Here is a 26,067-nt window from a genome sequence, read left to right on the forward strand (position 1 = left end):
GCAAACGTCACTTCCACTGAATTATACAGGTTTTCTATATTATTATTATTATTATTATTATTATTAAATGCTATTTACAGGCCACCAAACCTAAAGATGATAAAATTCTTGCATGAACTCCATTGCTGGCTTTCACGGCAAGAATCATGCTCAACCGAATACCTAATGATAATTGGCGACATAAACATAAAAATTGCAAACGAAAACCAGAACAACACTGTACAATACCTAGACACGCTATCCATGAATAATCTAATACCAACAATAACATCATGTACTAGAGAAGAGATATTCCAAAATACTATCACTGCCTCTTGTCTAGATCATATAAACGTCCGAGCACCACCAAACAGTTCCACTGCATCAGTCATAAAGTGCAAAGTAGCAGACCAGTACTTCACTGCTCTAAACCTGCACACCAAGACAATATCCATGCAATGTCCCACAGAAGAAAGGCAACAGAAAAAACAATAATAGAAGAAGAAATATTCAACCACGAAATAAGAAGAACAGACTGGGAACACCTGGCATCAGATTCAGCAGATATGTTATACAACAACAACATTAAACTCACTCTGGAGGAAATATATAAGAAAGCTACAAAGAAAGTCAAAATTCGTTCAAAAACAACACAAGATCCTTGGATAACACAAAATTCAATCCTAGAAATACACAGAGAGGACGCTTTATGGAAAGAATTAAAGCGATATCCAAATAACACAGCTTTGAAAACTGAATATAAGATAACAAGGAATCGCCTTACAACACAAATCAGAAATGCAAAAACAAACTAACCTCTGCACAAACGACATGAAACAAACCTGGCATCTGATCAATGAGATGCTAGATTTTGTTCCCAACACCACCGCCTCCGAAACCATAAAACACAACTTCATGAAAGACGCAAAACCTATCCAACAACTAGCAAATGACTTTAACCAATACTTTGCAGACTCCATCCAAGAACTGCACAGAAATATTCCCCTAATCACAAAACGTGATCCTCCACTTGGACCACAATGAAAGCAGACATTATGGTTCCCAACCATAAAAGAAGCAGCACTTCTCTCTGCAATACATCAAATCAAACCAAACAAAGGCCCAGGAATTGATGGTATCAGACCTAAAGGTATAAAGCAACATGCAGCTAGTTTAAGTCCTATCCTACTAAAATTAATAAATAAAATATTTAAAACAGGACAGATACCAAGTATGCTAAAGACCGCAATAATCACACCCATATACAAACATGGAAAATGAAATTTAATCAGCAATTACAGATCCATATCAACATTACCAATTATCAATCAAATTATGGTGCAGATCATACTGAAGAAACTCACGGTATACACAGAGACCTTTCATATTATCCCTAAAACACAATATAGTTTTCAGAAAAATAAGGGAACAACATCTCTCTTGGAAGACTTTACAGACGTAATTAATACCGCCTTAGACAAAAAAAAAAATTGCCATGGTAGTCTTTATTGATCCAACTAAAGCATTCGATACACTCACACATCAAACCTTGTTAGAAAAGCTAAGGCATGTTGGAATAGACGAACCTCTTCACAGGTGGTTTACAAACTACCTTCAAAACAGAAAGCATATCACACGTATCGGGTTAAACCGAAGCAGAGAGCTACCGTTAACCTGTGGAGTACCACAGGAATTGTACTACCCACAACTCTATTCAACATTTACATGAACGATATTAATCAGCTACTACTCAAAGTTAAGATATTCCAATATGCAGACGATACAGCAATAATATCCATCCATAATAACGCAAGCATAGCCCAAATAAATATACAACATGACATAAATCAGATCATAGACTGGCTCACGAAGAACATCATACACTTAAACTCAGAATAGACAAAATTATGATATTCAGAAATCCACTGACGCGACCAGTTGATAACAAATATATAACCAGCCAACATCCCCTTTCCAACATAAAAAACACACAGAACAGCAAAACCACTACAATCACTCAGGTTGAAACAATACGATACCTTGGAATTTACTTAGATGCAGATATGAACTGAAATAGCCACATAAACCAGCTACACAAATAACTCCGAACAATAAGTGGCAAACTCTACAGGTTAAAAGACATAGTTCCCATGTGCCTAAAAACACTAATATACAAAGCACTATGCCAAAATATACTAAGATACCCTATAGAAACCTTTGCACAGAAAGCATCCTACAAATTAAATAGATTAATGTCGCTACAGTACAAACTGATAAAACTTTTGGGAACAAAGAGAAAATAACGACCTTATATACATTGCAATGTCAGAACACAAAATATTGACAGTAAAACATTTATGTCACTATGCAGCTTTGCTAAAAACATTATTTCGATGTCAACTACAGGAAGTCAGAAATACATACCATATAACAAGACCTCAAACAACTAATTATATCACATATAAATACAATAATCACCACAGAAAGGCCACACGAAACTGCTACATCCCAGACATGATAAACAAATTACCTTTTGAACACAGAAACCTTACAAACTAGAATCGCCTGAAAAGAGCTCTAAGGACATACTATGAAAAAGAAACATCCACCAAAAATACCATACAAACTTAATGAAACACAATATATTCGTTCAGGCTACAGTTCAGCGACGCATCAATACATTCCAAGTTATTGTGTGTGTGTGTGTGTGTGTGTGTGCGCGCGCGCGCGCGTGCGTGCGTGTGTGTGTTTGTGTGTGTGTGCGTGCGTGTGCGTGCGTGCGTGTGTATGTGTGTGTGCGTGCGCTTACATACGCGCGAATTTCTCAATCATAGATTTCATAGTTTCCCAACACAGCAAAAAACCCAATAAATAATAACCAACTGGTGTCATCCTCAGATAAGCTTACATATAAGCTTAGAGGATGAAAGCAGATAAATTAGTTCTCATCCAAGATGTATCATATGCAACCAAATGCATGTAATGTGCATATCACATGTAAACCAAAGTATGTAATGTATGTATTATATGTAAACAAATGTGTGTAATGTAAGTAGCATATGTAAACAAATGTAAGTAATGTATCATATGTAATCAAATGTATGTAATAACTGTAACAAAAGTATGCAATATAGAGTGATTATATCCATTGATATTGTATATATAGAGTGTAAAATTGCAAAGAAACATCTGTAATAATCATCATTATGAATATTATAATAATATACGTCGTAAACAGTTATTGTTATTATTAATATTATTTAAAAATCTTCATGTATGAGAAGGTATCTGTTATGCATAATTGTGTTCATATAATGTATGTAATTTATCTGAGAAATAATAAAATGTTAAAAAAATATTATGGTACACCTCCAAGAAGTGAATTCAAGGGTTCATCATGGGAGGGTTTTTTAATCAACTTCTCCAATACTTTGACTACCTCTCCTGAAATACTAATTGGGCCATAATTAGTTACTTCTGTCTTAGGAGTACCTTTATGCAATGGAACTATTTTTATTTCTTTCCATTCCTTTATGACTCTACACGAGCTGAGACGCAAGAAACAACCTAGTCAAAAGGACTCCCAATTCCCTAGCACATTCTCGTAATACACGAACCGATATCCTTTCCAATCCTATTGTTGTATTGACATCCAGATTCAGTTCGATTCTATGTACCTCGACTCTCTCTATGAGTTACTTCCAAATTAACTCCTGACATATGTATTACTGTAACATCATCACCTGGATGATACACTCTTGCAAAAATTATAATTCAATAATTCAACTAGTTCACCTGCTTCAGTCATTTCTACTATCTGTACTCTAGAAAAATCATTCTAATCTTGCAAATTTTTATTTGCCGCCAAGACGAACGATAAACAAAAAACTGCTTATGTCACTAAAGAATGAATAACCACAGAACTTGCCGATAAAATGCACATAAAAATCTCTATGGTTGCAGATAAAACTGAACCTATAAGAACTTTCTTCTGTAGAATAATTTCATCGATATTATCACCTGATTATCCAGTTGTGTCCTATAATAATTGTCATTATTTGTGACATGTGCACCAATAAACACACAAATTTTGACATTTTGGGCACGTATGTTTAACATGACCTTACTGAATACAAAATACTTCTTTCAGTATCATCATCGTGACACTCTTACTCCTTCTTATGATGTCTGGTGTATAATAAAAAAGATTGAAGGTAATGATCTATCGGCTAGTTCAGTTTCATGTTTTTACTTCAGCCGATTACTTTTGTAGATGTTTTGAGGAGAAAAGCCAGATGGAAACAAATATATACTGCAAACAAAGGACACATATAGGTACAATATCCTTAGTTTACTTATAACAGTGTGATGGGAGAGTGTATGCTACAGAACTGCTGTAGCTATTAAGTCTCAAAGTGCCAGGGAACTTGATTTGTAGTCTAAATATCTTTTTTTAAACTTAGTCTCTCTCTCTCTCTCTCTCTTAACGCGAATTTTGGAAAATAAAATATAATATTAACATAGAATCGAATTTTTATCTTCACTGTTATAAAAACAGGAGTGCCATCTGTTATGTAGCATTGATGATTATTATTGTTATTTTGGTTAAGTTGCAAATGCGAAACTGTCTGCTTTTGTGAGTGGGCGTAAGTTGAGATGGGGGTTTGTTCAATGTGCTATGTTGTGGTAAGTTACAGCGGAAACGCAAGTTTTGTTAGGATTTGTTTTCACAAACATTTTAAAATACCACTCACCCTGAAAGTAATTATCTCTGGTGTTTTGCTTATCATCGTAAATCTTTTGTTTGTTTTAGAACCTGTTACAAATATACTTGTTATACAAATGTATGGAATTTTTATCTAATTTTATTTGATTTGTTTGATTAAAAAAAAAAATATCAGCGAGAGCATTTTGGGGGAGAGGTTGATAATAATAAAAAAAATGTTTTTTTTTTCTTTTCTTTTATAAACTTCTGAATATTAGGGAGTTTCTTTCCATTGCGTAGCTATTTCTATGCAACCAGTTTTCTGATTAATGATCAGTTGTTTTTGTCAACAGTCGCGGTAATAATAATAATAATAATAAAATTAGTAAATCAGTATCTAGATAAAGAGGTGTAATTCAGTTTACTTGTAATGAATTAACACATACACATATATTTATTTGATCAAATTTTATCAATTTGATAAATTTTAATATATCAAATAGGAAGAACATAAATGATCTGGCTATTTACTCTATACATACATCCTTGTGAGGATGTTTAGTGACTGAAAGATTTGTGTGGGACTTGTCAATTTTTGAAAATTTATAAATGCATTTTTTTTTTTTTCAAAGTACTGTACCAAATTTTAAATACAAAAACTCAAATAATAAGGACATCTTTGAAAATCACACTACATTGTCAGACATTCTTTTGATTTACTATCTTTCTTGGAAACAGAGGAAAACCATTACAGATAGGTGTTTTTGTGTGACAGTCTTGAGAAGTAATACATTATCTAAATGAAAATAAAATTTAATAATATTGTTTTTCTCAATTTTCTCCTTACTACATTGCATTGTGCTGTGTAAACATTATATACACACTCACAAATGTCATTTTACACTTTTGTAGCTTAAGCATGTAGACCTGGTTGGCTGCATGTAGCCTATCTACTCTCCAGCTGTGAGCTCAAATATCACGTTGGGCATGGATGTTGTGAATGCATTTAGGTGGTAGATGAATTTTGGTTGTTAATGCTACAACTGCCAGTATTGTGAGAGCAATCATGCAATACTTGTTTGGGAAGTGATGAAATAAGAAAAGGTTTCCCTCGAAAAGGGCTATATGTGGAATTATAAGATAGGTGATTATGAGAAGCTCTGTAGTCAGTTAGCATCAATATTCAGGCTTACTGAGTTATGCAGAAAATGTGTTAACAGAGTATGGAAACTGATAAGGCAGTATCTGACGGAAGTCATGCATAATTGCATACTAAAAGTTAAATGAATAAATAGAGTAGGAATGTAATGGATGAGCAGCAAAATCAAGCCAGGTGTTGAAGAAAAGAAAGTTATGGAAGTATAAGACAGTCAGTAGTGATCACAAGAGTATGAAGTGCAGTATGAGAGCAGATTGGCTATTCAGGCCAAAGATAATTAAACGGAATTCTGCTATATGGCAAGCTCCAGGAACAGTAATAATGGCAGGGTGACATCTGTGGATAATTAGGTCAACAGAGTGATCATTTCAAAGGATATAGAGTTATTTAATGTTATGTTAGTGATATGTTAGTGCATATCATACTCGTGTAAATGATGGTGTGGCATGTAGAAGGGAGACAATATTAGGAGAATCAGAGGTGTATCTGGTCTTGATTGGGTTGGTGCTAATAAGGCTGTGAGAATGGATGACATCACATATTTTTAAGGAATGTGCAAAACAGTTATCTATGCCTATGACCTGGTTCTTTAATGAGTCTTGCTATGAGAAAGGTTCCTAAGGAATGGAAAGAAGGCAAAATAGCACCAGTTCAGAAACACAATTCTAGGATAGAAGTTTCCAGTTAGACCAGCAGTTGTAGTCAGTATTGGAGATCCAGGTTTGTTAAGAATAGAATAATAGGATTCGGTTGATGGTCAACATGAATGTGTGAAGACTAGGTCTTGTTTTAGCATTTTATGATAGTGACAAAACTGTTGGATAAAAGGAATTCACATATAGTGAGATTCTTAGATTACCTCTTGATAGGTTGGTGTAGAAGCAGCAAGATACTAGGAATGAATAATAGATTGGTCAGATGGATTGGAGATTGGTTGTACTCCATCATACAAGTTGTGTATGATGGAGTAGTGTCACAAAAAAGGAAGGTGACTAGTAATGTGCCCCAGAGATCTGTTCTTGGGTCCCTGCTATTTTACTTGTTTCTTAATATTTCATCTGGATTGACTGGGGATTTTGAGTTGTTTGCTGATGATGCAAAGGTGGGAAGAATTATAACGAGCTGTTGATCTTAATTTCCTTAAAGATTTAAATAGACTTTTGCTTGGACAGATGAATGATGTTGTAGCTTTAATACTGTTAACTGCAAGGTGACATTGTACTTTGAAGTGCAGAGATATAAGGCTGTACTGTTTTGGTGGAACAGGAAGATCTAGGGGGTGATGATTGGCAGTGGTCTGAAGTTTGGAGAGCATATTGCAAGTGTTGAAAGGACTGCAGATTGCATGGCTGCTATGATAGAGTACACCGACATCTAGGGATAAGGCAGTGGTTGTACTGTGTAAAGCACTGATCAGATCACACTTGAATTATTGTGCTTAGATTTGGTCACCTAGTTTTGATTTTGATGTGGAAACATTGGAGAAGGTGCAGGAATGAATGACTAGGCAATATCAGGAGTCTGGAATGTTGGTTAGAGAGAGAGAGAGAGGTTGCAGGGTAAAGGAATATAATAGAGGTGAGGATTCAGAGTTACAAAGATTGTTGCAAGTCTGTGGGATGTTTCCTACGCGGATAGATTGAAGGTCCATGGGCTCCAAAAACTAGCTGATAGACATAGGAGAGGAGATATGATAAAGTCATATAAATTATTAAAGGGATTTTATAGGATTGATATAGGTGGCATTTTTTAATACCAGTGCAGGAAGGGAGAGAATGAGGGCTTGGCATCCTTTGAGATTGTGTAAGAGTTTGTTAACAAGGGTGTTAGTATTAGATTTTTTGCTTGGAGGTTTGTGAATGGGTGGAATACATTGCCAGAGGTGGTTGTGGATACTTTATCTCTGAAAGAATTTAAAAAGTATGACAGGTATTGTGTGAATAATGGTTAGTGTGTCAATGTAGGGTCTCCCACGATGAGTCTTTTGACTCCACGGAGACACTGTTATAATAATAATACAGAATGGATTATAAACAGAAGGTGAGAGAGGAAGAACAAGAGACCATATGTTTTGAGGAAGAGTGTGAGAAGTAGATACTTTTTTATATGCAGAATTGTAGTTGAATGGAACACTACGAGAATGTGTTGTGAATACAGGGAGTGTGTTAAAGATTTTAAGGTTCATTAACCTAAAGAAAACAAAGTGCATGATTATATCAAAAGAATCAATAAATAAGAAACTAAACATAACTGTTAACAAAAAGAAAATTGAACTGGTTCAGCTTTTATATATTTGGGACAAATGTTTACAGACAGAGGAAATTCCCTTAAAGAAATAAAAAGAAGAATAGAGATAGCAAGAAAAGCCTTTACTGATATGAAAACTGTTCTAACATCCAGAGACATTAATATAGACACAAGAAAAAGATTAATAAAATGCTATATCTGGTCAAGCCTTCTCTACAACTGTGAAACTTGGACTCTAAATAAAGAAGCAGAGAAAAAATTAGAAGCTTTCGAAATGTGGACCATCAGAAGAATGTTGAAAATATCATGGACAGAGAAAATGAAAAACGAAGATGTTTTAAAAGAAAGCAAAAATGAAAAGAACATTAATGAAAATAATTAAAGAGTGAAAACTTAAATATTTTGGACATCTAACTAGACAAGAAGGCATTCAGGAATTAATATTAGAAGGGAAATTGGATGGAAAAAGAGGGAGAGGTAGACCCAGGAGAATGTGGTTTGAAGACATTAAGGACTGGACTTGCTTGAATTACCATAAATGTTCCAGAGCAGCAAAAGAAAGAAAAAGGTTCTGTAACATGGTTGCCAACCTCCTTTTAGGGGATGACACTTGAAGAAGATGATAAGTTTGCTGTTGAGTGAATCTCTCACTCCCTATTTATTGGATGCCTGAATGGACTAATAAAAAAAGTTTTATGTTTAGTTTTGTGGCAGAGTTTTTAGATTATCTGGCCAGCCATTAGCCAACTCACATAAGTACTGTATTAGTTTTATGATCTTTCTTTGGTGGGGATTACATTAAAAAAAAAAAAAAGTTTATAAGTAATGCATATTAACAACAAACTTACTCAAAGGATATTACAATTTTTACTATGTAATAATTTTGTATCACTATTATAAACAACAGAACATTATTTGGCAAGCTGCATGGTGTATTAGTCAGTAAATATATTGATTGAAAAAAATTAGGATGGAATTATCACTACTTACTACACACATTGAAAAAATGTTTTTCATGAATGGTCATGCTACCCATTTACACTGCAGATCAAGGAAGTTCATCTTTTCCTTTGTTGCATACAGTTGCAACAAACTATGAAGTACTGGTCAGACCACACTTGGACTTTTGCTCAGATTTGGTCACCTGGTTTTCATTGTGATGTGGCAACATTTGAGAAGATGCAGAGATGAGTGATTAAGACAATATCAGGAATCTGGAATGTTGGTTATGAAGACTAAGTGATGAAAATTATGCCTTTCAAACGATACTGAATAAACATTTATTATTTTTAGTAATAATAAATGCTAACATTTACTGCTGTGCTGTGATGTGATTTGAAGCATTTCTTCCTTTCAAAGAATCAAATTGAACTAATAAAAGTACTTTTGACTAAATCAGATATTAACTTACCTTATCTGTTTTGCATGGAAGTAGACTGCACAATGTTTATCTACTGAAGAACAAAATTTGTCATTCTAAACTAATTGTTTCAGATGAGTAGCATTAGCCAGAGCAGTTTATCATGTTACACCTCTAAGGAGTCCAAGGACTCATTGCAGGAAGACACTACTCCAACCTGCTATACACACATCTCACCATCTCTTCTACTGCTTAATTCTCCCACTAGACACAACTACTACCCATGCCATCTACTGCCCCTCAATAATAAGAACAACAACAGCGTTCTTTGTCTGAATTGTTTATCTTCTGACAGCTGATTTGCATGCACATGGGATGAAGATGCGACTTTCTGGAAGGTGAAAACCTTGCTATTCCCATATAAGATCGGCTAACTCCTCTTCAATTGAAAAAGCACATATGAAGATTCTTCTCATCATAATGAAAATCATACTCAGGTCTTTTCCAATCTAAGAGCACAACGTACCATCATTCTTCCAATTGTGCTATGGAGGCACCTTTTGTCTCATGTTTATATATATATAAAAAAAAGGGGGATATTAGTTATTTTTTAGTATTTTTGCTGCATTTAAAATTTTTACCTACATTGGAGACAGCTTTGGCTCTCTCTTTTGGCCCACCCTGGAGTCTGTCAAATTCCTTGCTAGTGTGGGTTATCATATTTTGGCTGAACAGACAAATTAGTGGCATTGCAACATGATGAACATCTAGACTACATTAAATCCTATTAGCCTTGAACAGTCACGACTTGCTATCTCCAGCAGACATTGAATTCTTTGGAAGGAGAGCAAGGGTCTCTATAAAAGTAATTATCTCATAGAATGCTTATATAAAGGAAGTTGAAACCTTTCAACATCATCTGAACCTAAACAGAGGTGATGCTGAAATTATCCCTTTTATGGGAAATGATCTTTTAATGATCTCTTGTTAAAGTTATTTTATTGAGATCTTAATGTATTTAGACAGTGTCTCTGTATCATGTATGTGTAGTTATACATTTCCATCATTGAATCTTCCAGTTTCTGTTCTTTAATTTGAAACTCATACTGAACATGCCCTTGTCACTAGAGCAAAAATTCTATGCTAATAAAAATGATGTAGATATCCATATTAAGTTTAATTAATAAACCAACACTAATGTAACGGTTATGTATTCCATCAGAGGTATTGTGGTTGGTGTCCAGTCCATGCTTTTTTCAGGTGCAATGTGGATGTGATTGGTGTTCCTGCATTTTTTTGACTGAACATCATATTTGTCCTAAGTACAAGCGGAGGCACTAACATTGAATCCGGTAAAAACCACTGAGGGAGGGAGGGACTTGTTTATCTTTTGTGGAGCATGACCAGATGTTGTAAATAGGGAAGAATTAGGAACTAAGCTGTATCTTTTCAGGATCTTTGATATTACTTCAGAGATAGCTGCAGTGGATTTCTTTGTCTGTCTCATTTTAAGTGTGAGCACCCTGGAGTCTACTCACACTTAAATAGTGCTAAAGCATTTCTAAGCTCCCCAAACTTAAATTAGAATGACTGTTTATCCATAGGAAATTTAATTATTTTGTTATTGTTTAATCATTTTGTTATATCTTAATTTAATTTTTAACCATGTTGTATGATGGCACTCTAGTTCATGACCTGTGTGATTATGCAGGTCATGAACTAGAGTGCAATTGAAGTAAGAAATATTCAAGTGATATGTCAATATACAATGAAACATTTCCACAGAAGCTTGTCAGCTGTTTTTTCCTTCCTCTTCGTACTACAATTTCATGTTAGTACATTAATGCACTCCCAATCTGTGTTTTGCCAAGGCTCAGAAACATGCCTGTAGAAATGTAAATTAATCAATGTCTATTCATGCTCATTTAATTGTTTTGAAATAAGCTCTAAGAATGTTTATAATATTCTTTATAATAATATTTTATTATAATATTTATAAGAATGTTTATAATCTTCTATATTAAGCGCCTGCATAGCACAATTGGAAGACCAATGGTACATTGCACCTCTCGATTGGAAAAGGCCTAAGTTCAGTTCTTGTTGTGATGAGAGGAATCTTTATATGATTTTTTATTCAGTTGAAGGTGAGTTAGCTGATCTCGTACGGAGGTAGTAGGATTTTCTCCCAGAAACTAGAGTTTTTCATCCTGCATACAGACAAATTGACCTTGAGAACACACTCAATTTACAGACAAAATACTAGTGGTGGACAGTAGATGGCATTGGTGTAGCTGATGATGGTAGTTGGAGTTTGCTGTGGTTGTAGAGTAGGTGCGCCTCCTTGATGAGTCTTTGGACTCCTTGGAGGTGTTATGTAATAATAATAATTAAGCCTAGATGCTTGTTGTTTTGAACATCACCTTGCCATCTTTTATTTAGTTTTACTTTGCTTCTCTTTCACTGTAGTATAAAGTTCTTTATCTATCTGGTATCTTACTTTGGCTGTATTTCAGTTTCTCTTCTATCTGATTTCAGTTTTGTTTAATATTGTTGCTACTCCAATATTAAACAAAATATGAAACTGGTCTGAAAACTTTTTCTTGTTTCTCATTTTTCCAGATGAGGCTGTTTTAGATGTTCCACTAGCTTTTATTGCTTGTTTGTAATTCGTTTTGTGTGATGCCGTAGGTTATTCTAGGCATCACACAATAGTTGAATAGAACTAGACTATTCTATATAGTTTGCTCCTAAACATTTTATTTTACTAATCTGTTTAATTATTTTCTATTTGATCTTTAATTTACATCTTATGGATTCTCTAGCAGTTGTCATGTTTTTTTTCTGTTGATATCTTCATATTTTTCTTTTCTACTACATAACTGAATGTATTTAGTAATCTTTATAGATCTTTTTTCTGCTAGTGAGATATCATCAGCGTATTCATTTATTCTTAATTTTTCATTTTATATTTGTATTCTACACTTTTTTATTTTTTTATTTTTCCATCCATCACTAAATAAGATGAGATGATGAGTCAACTTGTCTAATTCATTTGGTTATTTTAATTCTTCAGAGTGTTTATTATAGAACTCATCTATGTATATATTCTTAATTATTTCTGAAACTAGTTTGGTAGTTTTCTTATTTTTAATGTGGTTATGTCTTAACTGTATTCTATCATGATAGAATGCAGTTAAGACATAACCTACTTCCATTCTTTTGTTAAATCAATAAAAGCACATGTAAAGAGGTTTATTGTATTTAATTTCTCTATTATTTGCTTTAATATAAATAGTGGCATCTGTTGTTGATCTCATTTTCTTAAATTCTTATTATTCATCAATTAATTAATTCAAATTATTATCGCGTTATTTCATCCATAACTTTAATGTATATTAAAAGTGCACAGCCGATTTGTCCCTCTGTAGTTCTCTGAATGTACCATCTCCTTTCTTGAAGATTGGTATTATTCTTTTGCTAGTCGTTTGGTATTTTTCTATCTTTAAATATTGTATTTAGAATATCAGTTCTTTTGCTAATTGTTTCCTTTCATATTATTCCTGTTATTTCAAAAGTTATCCTCTTCATATTATATAAAGATAATATAACCAAACATCGTTTGGTTATATTATCTTTATTCTTTTCTGCATATAGATTTTGAAAATCTTGTCATTTATTCAATCCAGTATTTGTTAATTTTATACTTTCATTCAATTTTTTTTTTCTTTTGAGTTTGTATTATTCTGCAGATTCTTTGAATACCATAAAATTCACATAATTTTTGAAGTATTTATTCCAATATTCCTATTTAATTTGCCTTCTCTTACTATTTACTTTGTTATACTGTTTTATATTTTTCATACACTAAGGTATTTGATTTGTCTTATAGATAACTAAGATATGCAATTTTCTGTTGCTAAGCTTTTCACTTCTTCTTTATGCCATAATACAACCAGTACTAAATTTCTGAATCAACATTGTGATAGTTATCTGAAACATAAGAGAATCAATTAGTGAAGGAGGATTGGAACTTAGATTTGATAATGAAAGAGATATTTAAGCTTTAAGGAGGAGAATTTTATAATAAACCTGGAGTCAGCTGGATGAATAATCACGTTCTTAAAGAAATACACTGAAAGATAGGTTTCTGGATTTATGATTGAAGTAATTGAGGCTACTAGGCCAGTTTTCCTCATTTGCAGGATGAAAAATTCTGCCACCTCTATATGAGGCTGGCTAACTCACTTCCAGTTACCTGATAAAGGCTCCTTGCACCCTAAACAGGTTTTTCCAACCAAAGGGCATTGTCAAAACACAGAAACTCTCACAAAGAAAAAGCTATGGAAAGAGTATCTGAAACATTAACTAATTTGTTAAAGATTGCAAAGCAAAATTTGAATTACAAGTAGCTAAGAATGTTAGGATTAATCAAAAAAAAAAAAAAGCTGTTATGGATGTGTACAAAAAAGGGAGTTAATGGAAATGAATTTAACTGCTTTATCTGGAAAAAATTTGAATGATCCACATGTATTTGCAGAAGTATTTTTTATGTATGTATGTTGATACTGAGCAATCTGAGGAGAAAGTACTACTTGAGAGACCAGATTTACATAATGACATAATATAGGAGAAAAAACCTAGAGGAAGACTGAAATATAAAATGTGATTATATTGGAGTTCTGATTGGTGATTATTTTGGAGAAAAACTGTCCATAGGAAGTTGGTAAGGATGTAAACTTTCATGGAGTATATCATAATATATACTTCCAGTGTGTGTGTGTGTGTGTATATGTGTATATATATATATATATATATATATATATATATATATATTATGATATATACTGGAAGTATATATTATGATAATACAAGAGGAAGGTATTTTGAATATCTTAAATCACCTGGTGATAAGGTTTGAGCTGGGAATGATATCTTTTTCTTGGTAATGCACAGATGTATCTTTGGGTGAATCGATCTACTTCTGATCAATTATCAATGAATTGGAAGTTTTGATGGAACCATAGCACTATTTTAAGTTGAATAAACAACTCATACAGTGAGGTTGGTAGTTTTTTATATGCTAATCCAAATGCTATGTGGAAATTATCATGTTACAGGTAATCTGTTTATCTAACCTTCAAAACAACGACCCTTTAATTAGCCGATCCTTGCATGTCAACTGACTTATGGTATAGCACCATGTAATTGTATTTAAATTATCTGATCCTTCAGTTATCAGACTTTTGCTGTTATGATAATGAAGCTTCAGATAAATGGTTAGATTACTGTATTTGCATTTCTTTCTTTACCACATCTGGAGATGTGATATTAACATATCTTTTGAGAAATAAAATTTTATTATTGCTGTTCTTAGATGGAGTGTGTTCTTCTGCACTTTCAATTGTGCACCAGTTAGTTCATACTTTGATTACTCATTGGATGTGTATGCTCTTCAGCAGTCTAATAATTCAATTAACCTCTGTTTTAAAAACAGAAGTTAATGGAATTGTTTTAATTTTGTTTACAAATTGCGTGTTTTCTGTTGTATATTTATTGTATTCCATTGAAAATGTTAGTGAATAACCATACTAAATACAAGATTTAGAAATGTGTGTGATAATGAATCACTTGAGTATAGAGATGCTGGGTGACAGTAGAATACTTGGAAAGAGAAATGGAATTGGTGCAGAAGGAATCAAAATTCTTAAGAACTGAATTAAAAGTGAATGGGTGTAAAGCTAGTGGGAGGGCAGGGTATTTCTTAGAAAAACTAATTGAGGCTATGGCTTGAGTTATCAAGAGGAGGTGTGACATCTGTAGAAGTATATTCGGAAGGAGAATGGGATTAAGAAAAGGTAGCACATTGGATAGTGAGAATATCTGCTATTGGTAAGTGGACAATTTATGCTTCATCATTATTACTAAAAAATACTTTATCATGTTGTATAGCTTGGTCTATGGAACAGGAGTTCTGAATGTTTAAAGACCTTGAGGAAGATGATTACACTATTTGGGTTGTATAAAGTTTTCACTTGGTTATAAAGTAAATCAAACTTAACAGATTATATTCTTGTATAATCCTTGATTCAAGTGTAAGCAAACAAGGTTTTCATGTGAAGTATCTTTACGACTAGGCTAATTGCATATAGAGACTGTTGACTTCACATCAGTTGCCTTAGTATTCCATAATGCAAAGCATACTTCATTTTAGACGTGTATATTGCTGTGCATTATGGGAAGGGTTACTGCTCATACTGGTTTCACTCTTTCAGTTCACTATCCCCATTCATTATTATTACTTGGCAAGGAGTCCAAAGACTCATTGATGGAGGGCACCTACTCTACAACTCTTCGTCTCCACCACTCAATCCACCAACTACAGCAAACATCCATGCCTATGGCAGCATTTGAACTCAGCCTTTTGCCTGGAGAGCAGATCAATTAAACACTTTAATTTACTTCTGTAACCAAATAAAAAAAAAAAAACTTTCAGTAACCATCTTTGATCTCTAGTCTTTTAATAATAAGGGGATGCACTTTTTTTTTTACTGCTTATATATGGAAAATATGACTTCTGCATTAATTCAACCTTGGTATCTTTCTGGGTCTGCCAGCCAGTCTGGCCGAGTGGTTAGCATATCCACTCTCCACCCAAAAGGCTGCGGATGTTTGTGATTGTCTTTCGAAATAGTCGTGGTCAGCAGTAGATGGCGTTGGTGTAGTTGCAGTCAGGTAGTGGAGACAGAGCTGTAGAGCAGGTACCCTCCCTCGATGAGTCTTTGGATTCCCTGGAGGTGTCAAATAATAATAATAATAATATACATGTCTGAAAGGAAGTGTGGTTTGCATTATTAGATGCTAAGGCAGTTGCTATGAAATCAGTCAGTAGCCTCTATATACAAGTAGCTGAGTCATGACAATAACTTCACATGCAAACTTCGTTCCTTACACTTGGATAAAGAATTATATAAGAATATTATTTCTTGTCGAGTTTACTATTTGACTAGTTGGACTGCTTGATTTCCTGATACTTGTGAATTTTTATTTCTGATGTTTCAGAGATAAATTCAGAGATGGCGGAGTAATTACCACAGATAGAGAGTAATGTTGATTTTAAATAAATGCAAGAAAAGTTTTGAGTAGCCAAAAGATACAAAAAAAAAAAAATGGGAGTTATTAATTTAGCATTCCCTTATGAGATATCAGAATGCACACGTTCTACCACTATAGCAACAAGGAATTATACATGGGTTAGTTGGAGCTGTCAAAGTTGTTGTCGGTGCTTCAAATTGATGTTAAGAATTGAGGACCAGCTCTGGTATATCTTTAAGCAGGTGCTGATCATTTTGTTGGCACTTTGAGGATACAGATGTTGAAATCGATGTAGATGTCATGAATGTATTTTCCACTTTTTTTTTTCTTTTGGGTATTTTTTTTGTTTGAGGCTTTTTAATCTTAAAAATGCTTTCATTAATAACATTTTCAGTTATACCTCAAACATTAAAAAAAAATTATCATATATAGCAGGGGTTCCAACCCTATGCCTGCCTGCACCATGGCGCCCGTCGTGTGTGCCCACTGCTGTTTGACCGTGTGTTGTATAGTTTGAAATAATCACGCAACAATTCATGGCATGCTATATGACGCATGCGTTAATGACACAAGACAAGTATTAAACGCATACAATGTAAAGTAGACGTGCATTTGAAGTTGTTCATTCCAGTTTAAGAACTGGAATATCATCATATTCTCCTAATTATGAAGCACTGGCCAATGAAATGCAATGCCAAAGATCACATTAACTTACATATATATATTTAAATTTTTATATAATGTAAACTTTTAAGTAATGAAATATTTGTAAACTTTGTATGTATTCATTTAACAAACGAATTCAAAAAATTTGCTTGAAAAAATAGATGGTGCCCGTCGCCCTACCGGTATTTTAGAATGTGCTCTAGGAAACAAAAAGGTTGGGAACCCCTGATATATAGCTTTTAATACATATTAGATAGTGACAGAAATACACTAATGGAAACAGCATTTGCCCAGTACCTTGAAATGTTTTTTTAATAAATTGTAATGACAGATCTCTTCCTTTCTCTAAAAATAGTCATCTTATTGAGATTGACCTGAGTGGTAATTCAGTTAATGATATTAATGTTAAGTTTCATACCCTGTGTTTTTATGGTACAGAATGTTGATTTTCTTACTACTTTTTTTTTGTTTTTTTCTCTTTTCAGTTCAAACTGTGGAGGTAACAGTAAAGGTGCCATAATATTATTTTAAGACTGCCATTTAGATCTACAGTATTTATTATGGCATCACCTGGAAAATCAAATGCAAAAGAGAGAAGTGTAAATGTAAATTTTGTATGTCAGAGATGCTGCCAGCCCTTGAAATTGGACTCTTCTTTTGGATATATAGATGAACAGACAGAAGCAGAGCTCATTGCTCCTTTGTTTTCACATGTACCTAATGATTCAACAGTGCACTGTCTGCAGAATAACAAAAGTGAAACAGAAGATTATGATGTTTCTAGGAAGGTGATTTTACCTGTAAGGTTAACAGACAGTGGCAATGGTTTTATGTTAGTTGGCGATGTTTTGGGATCAGAAAGTTTTATTTATCATTTGCGAGTTAGCGCAAGGCTTTTTGATATCATGTCTGATCAGTCAGATGTTGATCATCCATTATGTGAAGAATGTACAGATTATCTTCTTGATCAGATGGATCAGCAACTTAAAATTGCTGAAGATGAATGTAGGGATTATCAACAGTTTCTAGAACGTCTTAAAGCAGAACAAGAAGAAGATGAAGATTTTGATAAATTGGAAGATGAGCTAGAAAGGTTGAAAACTGAGGAAAGGGATCTGCAGAATGAGTTACAGGAGGGAGAAATGCAGATGGAGCAGTTAGAAGCAGAAATAAAAGAGCATGAAGAAAAGAAACAAATGTTACAGATAGAAGAAGAAAGGTATTGGCATGAATACAGTAACCTTAAGCTAGAATTTTTGTTATGTGAAGATGAATTTCGTAGTGTAGAAAATCAATTACATTATGCACAATCTCAACTCGATAAATTGAAAAAGACAAACGTCTTTAATGCAACATTTCACATTTGGCATAGTGGCCATTTTGGAACAATCAACAGTTTTAGACTTGGAAGGCTACCAAGTGTGCCAGTAGATTGGTCAGAGATTAATGCAGCATGGGGTCAGACTGTGCTTTTACTTTATTCATTAGCCAAAAAAATGAATCTTACTTTTCAGAGATATCATCTTGTACCATATGGCAATCATTCTTTTTTAGAATCCTTGGAAGACAAATCCAAGGAATTGCCATTATATGGATCAGGAGGTTTTAAGTTTTTCTGGGATACTAAGTTTGATCAAGCTATGGTGGCATTTTTAGATTGCCTTCAGCAGTTTAAGGAAGAAGTTGAAAAGGGGGACTCTGAGTTTCGGCTTCCCTATAAGATGGAGAAAGGAAAAATAGAAGATAGTAATTCAGGAAATACATATTCCATAAAAATACAATTTAACTCAGAGGAACAGTGGACCAAAGCTTTGAAATTCATGTTAACAAATCTGAAATGGGGACTAGCATGGGTATCATCTCAGTTTACTAATAGATGAATGTGGGATCATTTTAGTTCCTATTAAATTGAACTTTGTTTTCACTTTGTTAATATAAAATCTGCAGTTTGTTATTGATTCATCAGATTTTATATTATAAATAGTGCCATTTTTCTGTGTATAATATATATGTATATATATTTAAAATATCTTGATCTGCTGTGATTGTTTTCAATAAAGTTTTACCTCCTTAATTTTACTCAAGTGGCTTATTAGTTCTCATTCAGAGAGGAACAGTTAACATTGTTGTTTCAATGAACTATATTTTAAAGACATGAACAATTCAATCATTTTTCACAAAAATTACAACTACTTTACAAAAACTTGCACTGTAGTATAAATGCAAATTCTATGAACACAACTTTTTTTTTTTGTATCAACATCACCACCACAGTAGAATAATAAACAAAATTAAATTCGCTAATATTTCATTCGATTCAAACTTGTTCCTTCATACCTCATAACCATTTCTTATTCACTTCTAATATCCATTCCTTGCAGATCCTTATACTATGACACAGCTCCAAGTTGTTACGAAAGATGTAAACCTATTGGACACAGTACAATAGGCTGAGTGTTGTATGATCCGGAAGTATTGCTCTGAAGATCAAACATGAATTTTTCAAGCCACTTCAGATCTCTAGTAAGAATAGTTTCATACCAGATGATGAAATTCATCTCTCATCTGAAATATACACCTTAAATGCAATTTCTACATGTTATACAATATCTCAAGTCACAGCTGCATATCACTATTCAGAGACATTGGCTCTATTCGTGATGAATAAATGCAAAATATGCAGATAGAGGAATTTCAAATATTGGTTTCCCTGTCACTTGTTTTGGTAATTATCTGTCAATAATGGGGATATGACATTTTCTTGTCTGACTTGAAATCATTATACTGATTTAGGATTTTTTTTCAGTTGGTACATTAGCTGTCTTATATAGAAGTGGTAGTTTCTTTCCCAGAAACTTTTTTTTTTTAAATTATCTTTTTCAAAACAGAATTATCTCCAAGAATGCAATTAACATATCTCTAGCTTCATAGCTTTAATTACTTGAATAAATTTAGTTTAATTCTTTATCCAAGTGTGAGCAAACAAAGTTTGCGCCTGAATATATCTTCAGGACTGGGGTAAGGTAGTACAACACTGGGCAATTCGTAGCAAAGGTGGACCAAGCTAACATCACTCCTATCTCAGTATCTCCCATAATGCAAAACACATCTCCTTGCGGATATGTATAATGTTATGCATTAAGGGAAGGGCCACTACCCAGACTAGTTTCGACCTTTATTGAGGTCTCTTCAGTGGGAGCCAGGCCCAGAAGTGGAAATACCAGACAATTGACAATTGACATTTATGTCTTTAGGGGTGAAGCAAGATGCTTTTCATATTCCCCGCTATCTGTCGTGGTTACAGTGAGGGTAAAATTTACGTGCGGTTTGCTCGCCCTGAATGGGCATGGAGATTATGTATCGCTATAGGAGGCTAATATAGTTTTTGGTCTTCTATATTTAAATATGTCCGTTGGCTCGTATGCTGCAGCTTGTTGAACCAAATCGTTGGGATGTGTGGACGTCTTTAGAAAAAATTTGGCAGCTAAGGATTGTAGATAAGAGAGAATATAGGGAATATTTGTGTCTCTGTGGAGTTGGCTGTTTCTAACATACCACGGGGCGTTCAAAATCATTCTCAAGCACTTGTTCTGCACTCGCTGTATCTTAATAATGTTAGTATTAGAGGTGTGGCTCCAGGCTGGAGAGGCATAGGTGATTATAGGACGAATCGACATCTGGTATAGCTGCAATTTGATTCTGTTGCTGAGTTTGCTATTTCTATTAATTAGCGGGTAGATCTGAGCTATGGCTTTAGATGCTTTTGCACATGCAGACTTGATATGTTGGTTGAAAGATAGCTTTTTGTCGAGAATCACACCCAGGTAATTTGTTTCTTTCTGCCAGGGAATTTTAGTATTGAATAGTAACACATCTCCAGCAGGAGACATTGGCCTTTTTGAGAAGAGAACCGCTGAGCTTTTCAGGGGATTGACTTCCAATCTCCACATGGAGAACCAACCCTCCAGCTTTAGAAGATTTTCTTGAAGCTTTCTAGTAACGAAGTGGGGTCTGAGAGATCTGGTTAGTATTGCCGTATCGTCCGCATACAGTGCTAAAATGGAAGTCATCGGATTGTGTGGGATGTCTGACATGTATACAGAAAACAGCAATGGAGCCAGTAGAGATCCCTGCGGCACTCCAGCAAAGATATGGCGCTGGGACGATGTAGAACCGTTAATTTTAACTTGCATTGATCTATTCTGAAGATATGAACGGATTAGATGAACCATTTTTAGTGAGATACCGGCTGAGATAAGTTTGTGCAGGAGTCCAAAATGCCAGATTTTGTCAAATGCTTTAGATAGGTCTAGGAATACCGCACCTGTGCACTGGTGCCAGTTGTAGCTGGTGGTGATATATTCCACAATTCTGTGGATTTGCTGCGTAGTACTATGGTGTTGTCGAAATCCAAACTGTTCTTTAGGGAGGATGTCTAGGTCATTTACTGAGGTTTGGAGTCGTGAGAGGATGACCTTCTCTGCGACCTTACCCAGATTGGAGATGAGACTGATTGGACGATAATTCTGCGGTAAGTGTGGGTCTTTGCCTGGCTTATGTATAGGAATCACATCAGCCATTTTCCAGGTGGAAGGAAAATAGTGAAGTCTTAAGATTGCATTTATTATATTGGTCAGATGCACTATAGCTTTTCGAGGCAGCAGCTTGATCACCCTGTTTGAGATGCTGTCTGGTCCAGGAGCTTTATTGTTCTTAAGTTTTTTAATAATATCATATAATTCAACAGGTGATGCGGGTGCAATATGATCGGCACTGGTGTCCGGGAGGTTTAGTGCATGCCTAACCTGTCTGTGGATTTTGTACAGATGATTGAAATCAATGTTGTTATAAGAAGGTTTGCACTGATCCTCAAGATTTTTAAGTATGGCTTCTGCCTTATCTGCATCTGTGTGGACTAGGCCCTGGTTTGAGATTATAGGGGGGGAGGGATCTGGTTTTATTTTTGATATTTCTCAGTAGGCCCCAGATAGAGTGATCAATAGGTGAGATAGAGGCTAACTTTTTATCCCAGACTTCGTTTCTATGTGTTTTAAGTGCATCTCTTACTGCTCCATTCAATCTGTTAAGCACTGTCTTATCCTGAGGTGCGCGAGTGTTATGAAATCTCTTCCTAGCTCTGCTCTTCTCTCTGATCAGGTCTATAATGTCCTCAGGCAAACGATCAGGCTTGGGAACAGGTTTCTGGTAGGATGCAACCATTATAGCGGACTTAATCTGTTGGGTGAAGCTAGTCACTGCAGATTCCACATCTTCTGGTGTGCAAATGGGAGGGACAGGTCCTATTTGATCCCGAAGTGCTTTAGACAATCTCTCCCACGATATGCCTGAATGAGAAGGAGGAGGCAGGCATTCTTGCTCACCCAATTGCAGTAGAATTGGGTTGTGATCCGACGACAGCTCGTTTAGTGATGTAAGGCTGTACTGTAGTTTAATGTCTTGCAGGATGGCTATATCCAGGATATCAGCAGTGCCAGATGTACTGAGATGAGTTGGTTCGGTAGGTCCAGCCACAACAGCATGGTTTAATCCTGTGTAGCTAGAGAGGATGCGACCATTTTTGTTGGTAGATTTACTGTTCCAAGCAGGATGCTTTGCATTGAGGTCTCCAGCAATGATGACCGGTTCTTTTGCTCCAAGGATGGCATCCAGATCTGAGGTCAATAATGTCTTTAATGGAGGGTTGTATGCAGAAAAAATTTTGAGGTTTCCAATCGAGTTTGTGAGAACATTGATTCCTGTGATTTCGAGGTTGGTGGTAGTAGGGTTGGTTATTGAGTGATGATTGATATAGTTTTTGATAAGGGTGGCTGTACCTCCACCTCTATACCCAAGCCTGTCGTTTCTGTAAATCTGATACCCTCTGATTTTCAGGGTGTCAGCAGGCCTCAGGTGAGTTTCATTAATTAGCAGTATATCTGGATTGTATCTATTATTAAATTCCTGGATTTCTAACAGTTTGTTTTTTATACCGTTGGCATTCCAACCGATAATCCTAAGAGAATTTTTTGACGATTTTTTTCCTATGCATCAGAGAGTGCAGATAATATGGATTGGGTTTGCTGTAGGAATCTTTTTGTGACACTTAAGGATGGATTTGAGTTGCTGAAATCCTGCAGCATGTTTGCAAGAGAAGAGGTGATAACAGCTGATAGATTTGAGTGTGGATTATTCCGGTTCTGGGTTTGTACTATCTGATTGGAGCGGGCCACATCAGCATATGTTCTTACTTGATGTTGAAGATTCGTTTTCTTAAGGGGCTCAGTTAACGATGGGCGAGCACCTGTTGTCATGTATTCACTCTTGGAGAACTGAGTAGCCTGAGCTTCAGGAACTCTCGCACTAGATGACGAGGTAGATTGATAACTTGTATCATTCCATCTGTTTTTGGGGTGATGTATACACCCTCTATAATTAGCAGGGTGAGGACCCCCACAATTAATCGCACTTAGCCGGGGTGGATTTTGGCTTGGCGCAGGTGTTTGTGGGGTCATTCTCGCCACATTTTAGGCATTTGAACTGAGCTTTGCATAGCTTCTGGGCATGGCCAAATTTTTGGCATCGGTGGCACTGCCCAGAAGATGATTTCTTTCTCAATGGTTCTGGGGTGATTTTGAGTCCACAGATTGATTTTAAATTATAAATGTCTTTGTAAATGTTATGAATTTCTACTAAAACTGGAAATACCAGACAGAAGCAATGGCGAGGTCATCTTTACCTATAGGAGTTGCCATAGGGTGTTCCACCTTTTTATTAAATTACTCTGGATTTAGAGAAAGATGTTGAAAGTTTATTTTTTAACTTGGTTAGACTATAATAAATTTAGTTTAATCCTTTATCCAAGTGTGAGCAAACAAAGTTTGCGCCTGAAAATATCTTCAGGACTGGGGTAAGGTAGTACAACACCGGTAACTCGTAGCAAAGGTGGACCAAACTAACATCACTCCTATCTCAGTATCTCCCATAATGCAAAACACATCACCTTACGGATATGTATAATGCTATGCATTAAGGGAAGGGCCACTACCCAGACTAGTTTTGACCTTTATTGAGGTCTCTCCTATTTGAAGAGACCTCAATAGAGGTCTCTTCAAATAGGAGAGATCAACATCTTTCCTGGCCAGCATAATCACCAGATTTGAACATTATTAAACTATGGTCAGTTTTGGAGTCCAGAATAAGAAACAGATTACCCCCTGCACGTCTTTTAAACAACTCGTTCTTCCAGAAGAATGGTACAAAATCTCACTGGAAATAATTGAGAACTTGAGTCCATTTCAAGAAGAATTCAGTCTGTACTGAAAGCAAAAGGTGGTTAATATATTTAGTTTTGACATGTTCTGAATGAAATGGGGCTTATTACTTAAGTATGTTTTTCAAATGAACAGGAAATTAATACAAGCTATGAATACACCAAAGGTGAGAGGGAAAAAAACATGACATTTTTTAAATATTTTTATTTTTTAACATAATCATATATGAGAAGTTGCACAACCTATAACACTACAGTTCCTTGTGTGGACAGGTAAGTAGATTTCGGCATTATTTCTTGAAGCTGGAGGTTGTGGTCTTTGGGGAATAAGATATATGGAAGGCTGTTCATAGAACAGAAATGAAAGGGGATGAGAAATTGGTTTGGTAAGTTTGAGGAACTATATGGATGTTGACAAGCAACTGCTTGAGTTTTGACATGTTTAGAGGATGGAAGTGATGGTGATTAGTTTAGTGGAGGCTGGAAAATACTACTGAAACTGAACATCTGTTTGAAAGGATTTCTCAAAAAGAAATCCTTGGAGAGGGGGGGGGGATTGGTCTTGTCATCTATTAAGTGGATTGTGACTTCTGATAGCATCAAGAAGTTTGAGGAAGGTTTCTGGTATTATATTACCCCCAAGTGTGAGAACAGTATTTTAAGAGAGATTTGGGATTTATTCAATATTAGGAGTTGCACAAGAGTGAAGCAGTGCTTTGAACTGAACAGATTTTTTTGATGTCTAAAGAGGCTATGGACATGTGAGGAGGTAGTTAATAACTAGAAATGAAACTTGTATCCCAGTACAAAGATCGGATGCCGATCATAAGATAGTAGTTTGGTAATGAGCCTTTTGTAGTATACCTGGTTGTTTTATAAAAATATGAAGTGTGACCACATGGGTTTCTACAAACCTTTCCAAAGATGATCTAGGCAATATTCTGTGGAGTGAGTGGACATGTGATCATCCATACTGGTAGTCATCAGTTGTAATCTAGGTAGCAAAAAAAAAAGTTTTCTATGGTAAATGGGAAAAAGAAATGAGGACAACATATGGTTTGAGTTACCGAGTAGTTTATTTAGAAATGATCCAGTGGGTGGGGATAATGAAGATTATCTAGTATATCCTGATTAATTGGGCATTTTGTGTTAGATGGTTACTAAGTAGTAGCCAAATGCTTCAGATTGTCGTTTAGTTTGATTTGTGAAGTTAGAGAAGTAAATTCAGGTTGAATTATGAATACCTAACTAGTGGTATTCATAATTACCAAATTACCTAACTAGTGGTTTACGAAGTTTAGAGTATATCAAAGAACAAATGAAACAAAGTCTGACAAGGAAATTTTGAGCCAGATCACACTAAAAAGATTTTACATTTAGCAAGCTTTGACAAAGAATGTTGAGGTGGCCAGTAGTAGTTATCGAGTTCTGTTGGAACAGATCAAGTTTTGATGCATGCATATGTTCATCTCTGCTGAGTGCATGATCCTAAAATATTTTCACATGATATATAGATTTATTTAGGGTGATCTACAGTGTTACTATTATTTTTGATGGCATGATTGGAGCATAACAGTAATGCAGGAAGC

General features: G+C 35.0%; 1 protein-coding gene across 2 annotated transcripts; it reads left to right on the plus strand.

Moving 5' to 3' along the window:
* The first annotated feature begins 4,577 nt into the window (after positions 1–4,577).
* Atg6 (Beclin-1-like Atg6) lies at positions 4,578–19,287 on the plus strand. Of its 2 annotated transcripts, none has more exons than XM_090397808.1 (2): positions 4,578–4,665; positions 17,694–19,287. In XM_090397808.1, exon 2 carries the CDS (start codon positions 17,769–17,771, stop codon positions 19,086–19,088), a length of 1,320 nt encoding a protein of 439 aa, XP_090253934.1. In that variant the 5' UTR covers positions 4,578–4,665; positions 17,694–17,768; the 3' UTR covers positions 19,089–19,287. The 2 variants fall into 2 exon arrangements, with proteins under 2 accessions (XP_090253934.1, XP_090253935.1); XM_090397809.1 differs by having other exon boundaries at positions 4,660–4,740.
* The last annotated feature ends 6,780 nt before the right edge of the window (positions 19,288–26,067 follow it).

Source organism: Typopeltis vanoorti, chromosome 9 (genome assembly GCF_054136105.1).
Source record: "Typopeltis vanoorti isolate ZY-2024b chromosome 9, IOZ_Tvanoo_1.0, whole genome shotgun sequence".
NCBI lineage: Eukaryota > Metazoa > Arthropoda > Arachnida > Uropygi > Thelyphonidae > Typopeltis > Typopeltis vanoorti.